Source organism: Salmo salar, chromosome ssa14, assembly GCF_905237065.1.
Source record: "Salmo salar chromosome ssa14, Ssal_v3.1, whole genome shotgun sequence".
Classification (NCBI taxonomy): Eukaryota; Metazoa; Chordata; class Actinopteri; order Salmoniformes; family Salmonidae; genus Salmo; species Salmo salar.
The window spans coordinates 34,278,467-34,286,954 of NC_059455.1; the positions used below are offsets into that span (position 1 = coordinate 34,278,467).

At 42.3% G+C, this 8,488-nt stretch overlaps 1 protein-coding gene across 2 annotated transcripts; it reads right to left on the minus strand.

Moving 5' to 3' along the window:
- Positions 1–307: 307 nt before the first annotated feature.
- On the minus strand, positions 308–7,817 carry LOC106569378 (nicastrin). 2 transcript variants are annotated; one of them, XM_014140692.2, is made up of 17 exons: positions 7,528–7,817; positions 6,174–6,275; positions 5,926–6,049; positions 5,648–5,763; positions 5,400–5,545; positions 5,084–5,228; positions 4,868–4,980; positions 4,462–4,614; positions 4,218–4,322; positions 4,021–4,098; positions 3,720–3,889; positions 3,050–3,152; positions 2,828–2,926; positions 2,076–2,163; positions 1,740–1,906; positions 1,411–1,623; positions 308–1,179 (listed from the first exon to the last, which is right to left on the minus strand). In XM_014140692.2, the coding sequence occupies exons 1-17, from the start codon at positions 7,580–7,582 to the stop codon at positions 1,057–1,059; spliced, it is 2,100 nt and encodes a 699-aa protein (XP_013996167.1). In that variant the 5' UTR covers positions 7,583–7,817; the 3' UTR covers positions 308–1,056. The 2 variants fall into 2 exon arrangements, with proteins under 2 accessions (XP_013996167.1, XP_013996168.1); XM_014140693.2 differs by lacking the exon at positions 1,740–1,906.
- Positions 7,818–8,488: the final 671 nt, after the last annotated feature.

Genomic DNA, 8,488 nt, shown 5'->3' on the forward strand with positions numbered 1-8,488 from the left:
ACAGACAATAGCACAAAGGGCAAGAAGGTAGAGACAACAATACATCACACATAGCAGCCACAACTGTCAGTAAGAGTGTCCATGATTAGGTCTTTGAATGAAGAGTATTGTGTGTAGGCTAGTGACAAAAAAAAATACATCTCTATTTAATCCATTTTAAATTCAGGCTGTAACAAAATGTGGAAAAAGGGGTGTGAATAGTTTCTGAAGGCACTGTATGTAATTGCCTACTGCAGTACCTTCTCCTGTCCTAGACCATGTCCTGTACCAAAACCATGCTGGGAAATAGTAGAGAAGCAACACTAGATAGGAAAAAAGGCCATGTTTATTTAGTTAAAGGCAATAATCACATTTATTCCCCAGTTGGTCAAAATCAGAGGTCACCTTCACATACAAAAAACCTCCAGGTCAATTAACAATTCCATCAATACATGATTAAAAACATGTGGGCATGATGTTATTAAATCCTGCAATTTATGTCTAGATTTAAAATAAAATCGATTTTTAAAGACTGCAACCCAAATAAAAAAAATACTATTTCGATATCCGAATGTTTAAGGATAGTAGTGGTCATTCAGCTGTACCCACATCCAAAGTCCATTTGCCCGACATAAGGTTCATTCTCCTGAGAAAAGACAGGAAAGCTATTGTACATACTACAACCGCATACTCAACAAACACACTTGCACACGCTCGCAAACACTCACCTCCCATTTGGACACACACTCACACGTCAAGGTCAAACAAAGTTTAGTGCCTAATCCCATGATACAGTAAACAAAACATTATTTGACAAAACAAAATATGATTTTTTTTTTACAGTGGTGGCAATCTGACCCTGGTGAGTCCACATCCATCCAGGCCAATCAAATCCGGTTATGTGTTAAAACTCATCTGTGTGAGTCCAAACAGCCCATTCACTGCGAGTTAAAACAACCAGTTCTGCCTAACCTGTCCATTTGTCTGTGTACCTATCGTGTGTAAAAAAAACAACAACAAAAAACAGTCTGTCCTGTTTGGTTGTGAGAGTAGTGGTCGCTGGTTAGTATGAGGCAATCAGTATGCGCCGTTGTTGGGTTCCCTGACGGCGCTGAAGAGGACATCTGCCTTGGTACTGACAAAGTATGTCACCAGTAGCGATGTTAACAACACGGCCACTCCCACGCCTAAGGTCAGCATCTATGAGAGAAATTAAGAGGAAAGAAAAAGGTAAATAATGTGATTCTCTTCTACCATCATCTTTATCAGACAATGGATACAGTCAAACGTGTAAAACAAATATACAATAAAAATACAATATTTTACCACTTACACAGGCTTACTAGATTCAAACAGAACTACATGAACGTATACAAAACTGTAATTAATTAAACAGATGGATCATGGTGGGAAAATTGAGTGCCGTTTTACCTCCAGGTCCCGGCTGGCTACTAGGAAAATTCGTGCTTTGATGAACGTCCACTGCGATTCTGTCCACGTGGAATATTCTTTGGAAACGTAATCCCCCAGGTCGAAGGCAGGGGACACTGCCTTGGCCAGGCGTACTGCTGTGCGTACGCAGAAAGACTCCCTCTGGGTGCTGTTGGGTAGGACCATGCCCTGAACCCAGAAATAAGAGTACATCTGAGGGAGAGAATGAGCGAATCAGAGTGCGGTGTGGTTCCAGCAATACAAAGAAACACATTTTTCATTTGTAAACATCTATCCATCAGCACAGACAGATCCAGAGGCACATTTACATATGTGCTCTCGTTTGGCAGCTCATCTGGCTTCTTGCACTGGCTCTGGGTGAGGTTGGTGGCTGTTCCCGTTAAATTGGCCAGGAGATATTGGACCAGATAGGTCAGTGCGTTAGCCTGATGGGGCAACTTGGCAACACCAACGTAGTACTGGGGTGGGTTGGGCTCTGAGAGACAGAAAACACAATGCAATGAAGACCCAAGTACCTTCTTTATAGACGTGAGTGTGTCTGTGACTAGTCCAGATCTGCATGGGTTTTACGACGTCAGTAGTAGCAGAACACCTCTATAGTGCCAAAGGGTGTCCTTGTGAAAAAGTATCAGACTAAAACTCACGGAGAACGTCCTTCAGTTCTGGGGCCATCAATGCTTGAAACCAGCTGTTGTTGGATCTAACCAGAAACCCATACAGCATCTGGGTCACCTGAGAGAGAGATGCACAGTGTTGGTCAAACAATTCTGCTCACTGTCCCAAAAAAAAAGAATTTTAAAAGATTTTAGATGTTGAGAATGACATATGTTAGCAGACATATTGACAGTGTCATGGAAAATAACAGAGTATAACAGTATGACCGATCAGTTTAAAAAACATTTTTTAGCCCTTTTTCTCCCCAATTAAATTTTGTGGTATCCAATTGGTAGTTACAGTCTTGTCTCATCGCTGCAACTCCCGTACGGATTCGGGAGAGGCGAAGGTCGAGAGCCGTGCGTCCACCGAAACACAACCCAACCAAGCCGCACTGCTTCTTGACACAATGCCCACTTAACCCATCAATGTGTTGGCCGAAACACCGTGCACCTGGTGACCGTGTCAGCGTGCCCTGCGCCCGGTCCGCCACAGGAGTCGCTAGTGCGCGACGGGACAAGGACATCCCTGCCGGCCAAACCCTCCCCTAACCCGGATGATGCTGGACCAACTGTGCGCCGCCCCATGGGTCTCCCGGTCGCGGCCGTCTGCGACAGAGCCTGGACTCTAACCCAGAATCTCTAGTGGCACAGCTAGCACTGCCTTAGACCACTGCACCACTTGGGAGGCCATGACTGATCAGTTTGACTTGTACAACACCTCATCAATCATCGAGTCTTACTGTTTTGGGGTCTGCATTGATGTTGTTGACTAGGGAGTTGTTTCCCCCAGCCTGCTTGAAGAGAGCGCGGGCAACTGCAGTAGCCACCTCGGTAAGAGACTGAAAGAGTACAGTGAGGGAGGGAAGAGAGAGAGATATTATTCTAACAGACAGTGGACAATGTAATGGAAACTGTGACTACTACAAATAAATCCATCAGTGGGTTTACTATGGTAACAATACCTTTGCAGTATCAGTCACAAACTCTAGCTGTTCCTCTGGACTCAAGTTAGATGGATAAGTCAGGTTCAGGTGGGCAGCGTTGTCATAAAAACTCTCATAGTATCTGCGCATGGGTAAACGAATTGCAAAAATTGCTGAAGTTGGAGAATTATCTCCCTCACTAACTTTAAACATCTGCTATCTGAGAAGCTAACCGATCGCTGCAGCTGTACACAGCCCATCCAATCTACCTACCTCATCCCCATATTGTTTAATTAACTTTTTTTGCACACCAGTATTTCTACTTGCACATCATCATCTGCACATCTGTCACTCCAGTGTTATTTGCTAAATTGTAATTACTTCACCAGTATGGCCTATTTATTGCCTTACCTCCTTACTCCATTTGCACACACTGTAAACTTTTTTTCTCTATTGTGTTATTGACTGTACGTTTGTTTATTCCATGTGTAACTCTGTGTTGTTTGTGTCGCACTGCTTTGCTTTATCTTAGCCAGGTCACAGTTGTAAATGACAACTTGTTCTCAACTGTCCTACCTGGTTACACAAAGGTGAAATAAAAAATAAAAAAAACAGGGTAGAACACTTCACTAATAAACTCATATCAGGCAAGATAAAGATTGCAGTTATAAAAATGACCAGCAACGACAGACCATAGTCAAACACTCACCTATTGTTGAAAGCTGTTTGATGGTCTGCAAGAAAAATTCCTGGAATTGCCCGAGCTCGGAGGAAACGCTGAAAGGAGGAGGGCGGGAGTGGCTGAGAAAAACCTGTCTCAACAAATGAGAAGTTGAGACCAGCCGTGGAGGACTGTAAGTTTTTTACAAGATTCGTAACCTGAAACAGAGGTAAGAGGTTGGGAAAAGTGGGTTGAGAGAGAGCATAATGAAGAGAATATAGAAAAAAGGGGTGGATGAGGATGGACCAGGTAAGCGCGCCACAAATAGAATCATTTCACTCCCCCTTACCTCGTCATGGACGGTGTTGTTCCTCCTGGACACAGGGTCTGAGTGAAGAAATAGGTTGGTGCCACTGCGCACTGCTACCTAACCAATTACATTAGAGATTCATTGTTATTTGTTGGTTGATTGTATATCCATGCATTTTACACATTGATGCCTGTTGTGTGCTTGAGTATTCAATGAGAACATATACATGTCTTAACCTGTCCAATCTCCAGTATTGAGTGAACATTGTCCAGGTCTATCACAAACTTGTTATTCTTCATGTCATAAACCATTCGAGAGCTGCCAATGTAGTCAAATACTTCCTGAAAGAGAGGAATAAGCTATAAACATCCTCTTACAGTACAACACTGAACAATACTGCTATATGATAAAGTGACCACATGTGACTCCATAATTGACATACCACAGAATGACTTGCTAAGGGAGACCGAAGGAACTCACCCCGTGGAAGAAGGCAAAGAGGATATTCCGTGTGGGAGGGGCTTCCTGAGTGGCTTCACGTAGTGCCTGGGCAGCAGCCAGCAGAGTAACAAACCCTGAGACACTCCCCTCCGCTCCTGTAGAATCCTGCAAGAAAAATGCCCTGCTGTCCAGCTACAAAAATGGAGAAAGAATCCAGTGTCCAGTCAATTTTCCATAAACGCCAAACAAGGAAAAACCATATAAGGATTGTATAGAAGGAAATGGTACTGAGCAAATACCAAAGCACTTTTCAGGATGTGTATAACACACACTGGAATGTGGCTCATATTGTATATACTATTTTGTAGATTCCAAAAGGCTTAGACATCTGTGAACATGTGACAAGATGAGTCAGTGGGAGGCAAGGCCTCAATGCATCACCCACCCTGGCTGCTGCTACAACAACACTCTCGTTCTCCTTGTGACCAAAGGCGGTGCTGTTATAAGGCCGGATGAAAGCACACACATTATAATCACCTAGAGGGTTACACACCATCACTGTGAGAGAGAGAGAGAGAGAGCGAGAGAGATGTCTGTAATATATACATGACAGTGTGTGTATTGACTACTCACGCATATACAATAATGCATCTTTGTATACCTGGGGAGGTGCTGAAGTCGATGCTTCTGCGTCTCATGCAGGTTGCAGTGTCAGTGACAGCATACATATGAGATAAGAGCTGCATGGCACACAGAGGGTACTGCAGGCCACTGCCGTTCACCACACGATTATGATCAAAGTAGCACTGCAGGTAGAGAGTGGATACATTTATCAGAATGAGGAGCACATTGTTTTAATACACATAAATACTGTAGAATAAGACATCACCTCTGTTCTTTGAATAAAGACATTTCATGGTCATTAAGTGACATGATTTTACCAGACTGGGTTGTGACTGCTTGAAGTGACTCCTCACCTGTTTGATGGCCTCTGTTTCATTGTCTTCTTTCAGGGAGAAGACAGGGAAGTCAAATTCCTCATAGGATAGACCGTTCCCCCGAGGATTCCATACAGTCGTGTTACAGTGCGCTAAATGATGATCATAGGTTTCCGTGTAAACACCTGAGGATAAAAGTAAACAAATGACGTTCAAAAAACATGCTGGTTAGCAAAGATCATTTGGTCATTTTAACAGACTATCGTCCTAATGCCTGATCCTCCTACCTGTGTTCTCATTGGGACATGTTGTATGTGGCGAGAACTCCGGTGGGCTAGTTTTTGGGACCACCACAACCCCTGCCACCCTGCTGGAGGCATTCTTAATCTTCATCATGATGGACCTGTAAAATTAGGACAATGTTCGAGTATGAGGGGGCTACTAGGATATAGATCATATCATTGTGTGGCTGTGCTGAACAATAGTCACAGTGAGAGTGTTCCAACTTTGTTCTGGAGGTCAATGGAGATGGAGTTGACTGTTTTTGGCTGTGTGTATTGCCTACTTGGTGAAGAGGGATGACTCCAACAGGACCATATAAGGAGGATTGGGTCCTTTGCTCAAAGGCCATTCCAGATCTGCCTCAGACTCCAAGACATGGATCACCCCTGTATCACCTGATATCGAGGCTGAGACACAGGATAGAAAGAAATGCTTGTCTTAGTATGCAAATATCCAGCATTACATAAATATAGCAAGGATACAGAGCACAGTATTGTACCAAGCAGAGTGTGTGTGTGTCATGTCACTCACACTGGCAGCCAATCTGATGTGTAGCATTGAGCAGTCGGACGCATGGTACAGTGTTATTCAGTTCGACATAAATCTTCTGCGCAACAGAGTTACAACTCACATCTGAAAGACAAAAGAAGAGAAACAATTGAATTGAAGTGACCAGTTTCTGTAATGATGTATTCCCAAGACACCAAACCAAATCGAATTGTATTGGTCGGTACACAGTTTAGCAGGTGGGTGCAGCAAAATGCTTATGTTCATAGTTCCTATCAAATAATGCAGTAAATGCCAATAAGCACAAAATAATATATTATTTTGTACAGTAGTAGATATATAAATAGAATGTCAACAAATTTGCTTACATCCCTGTTAATAAGCATTTCTCCTTTTCCAAGATAATCCATCCACCTGACAGGTGTGGCATATCAAAAAGCTGATTAAACATCATTATCATTACACAGGTGCACCTTGTGCTGGGGACAATAAAATGCCACCCTAAAATGTGCAGTTTTGTCACACAACGCCACAGAAGTCTTGAGGGAGCATGCAATTGGAATGCTGACTGCAGGAATGTCCCCCAGAGCTGTTGCCAGATAATTGAATGTTCGTTTCTCGACCATATGCGGCTTCCAACGTCATTTTAGAGAATTTGGCAGCATGTCCAACTGGCCTCACAATCGCAGACCACGTGTAACCACGCCAGCCCAGGATTTCCACATACCAGCTTCTTCACCTGCGGGGGATCCTCTGAGACCAGTCACCCGGACAGCTGATGAAACTGACGGGGTATTTCTGTCTGTAATAAAACCCTTTTGTGGGGAAAACCTATGCTTGTCCTAGGCCCACCCATGGCTGCGCCCTTGCCCAGTCATGTGAAATTCATAGATTAGTGCCAAATTCTTTTATTTCAATTGACTGATTTCCATATATGAACTGTAACTCCGTACAATCGTTGAAATGACTGCATGTTGCATTTATTTTTGTTTTGTATATAATGCCTGTATAGCCGCCCACCCACTGCTTGCCTTGAGCTCTGAGTGGTCACGCTGTGGCTGACTCAAGTTGTGGTGCCTAGCAGCAACAGTATCAGTTTCACAAGTTTGCTAGTTAGCCAGCTGGTTAACATGGCTACCTATCTAGCTAAGTGCATCGCATACGGGATTTCAAAAAACTTGATACATAATTCGGGTTGTCTAGTGTACAATTATAAAGCATTATAATCCATAGGACCTCACTGTCAGCAACGTCGTTGACTAAATAATTGGGCTATTAGTTAGCTGTAGCTTACTGAGCCAAACTAAAACGGTAATAAGATATAGGTAAGTGAACGCATGTAGCTAGTATTAACGTTACAAACGAAAGGAATTCTTACTTTTGAAAAGCCAACAAACTATGAACATAACCCATTTCGATGATTCCAACGCCATCTTCCTGGTTTCATAAAGAACAGTTAAAAACACAGGAAGCGTTGCAGTAAAACTTGTTAGGGGTTCCGATATTGCAAAACCTCATCAAAATGGCAGTGAAAACAGAACATAGAGCTAGATAGAGGACTCATCTTTATAGCCATAATAGCGTCTTTGACAGCATGGGCAGCGCGATTGAGTCTTCAAACCTATAGAAGTCCCACCCAGTCAAAGTATGTGGCGGAGTTCTGAACCGCTAATGGAGCAGACCACATCAGGTTCTATCCAACCACTCCAGCTAAAAACCTCTCTGCCTCACAGGGATACAAACTGCCAATCCAAATAAGCTCCATTTATTAAAATCACAATTTAACCAACACCCATCTATTTTTGTGATTACCTGGACCTGCCATTTGGTTTTGAAGTATTGAAACAAAACCATATAAAAAATGTGTTGCCTTTTATTTAACTTTATGATTTGAATGAAAATTATTTTAATAAATATGAAAAGGTGAATGTAAGAAGAGCTCATAATTTCAAATAGGCTACATGTCATATTTAACAGCATATAAACACTCTAAACAGGCCGGGAGCCAGACAGGCATAGCTGGGGAAGTAGAGATTTTACCCATGCTTCATTAAGGCGATATTGCTCCACTAATACAGGACTATTAAAGGCTCAGTGCACTAATTTGTGGGAAAAAAATATTGTTTTAAAATATATATATATATATACACACACACACTACTGGTCAAAAGTTTTAGAACACCTACTCATTCAAGGGGTTTTCTTTATTTTTACTATTTTCTACATTGTAGAATAATAGTGAAGACATCAAAATTATGAAATAACACGTGGAATCATGTAGTAACCAAAAAAGTGTTAAACACATCAAAATATATTTTATATTTGACATTCTTCAAAGT

Coding starts and splice junctions, on each gene's coding strand:
- LOC106569378 (XM_014140692.2), bottom strand. CDS start 7,582: ATGGCGTTGGAATCATCGAAATGGGTTATGTTCATAGTTTGTTGGCTT. Junction 4,099..4,217: donor CAATACTGGAGATTGGACAG/GTTAAGACATGT, acceptor GTAATTGGTTAG/GTAGCAGTGCGCAGTGGCAC. Junction 2,164..2,827: donor TCAATGCAGACCCCAAAACA/GTAAGACTCGAT, acceptor TCTCTCTCTCAG/GTGACCCAGATGCTGTATGG.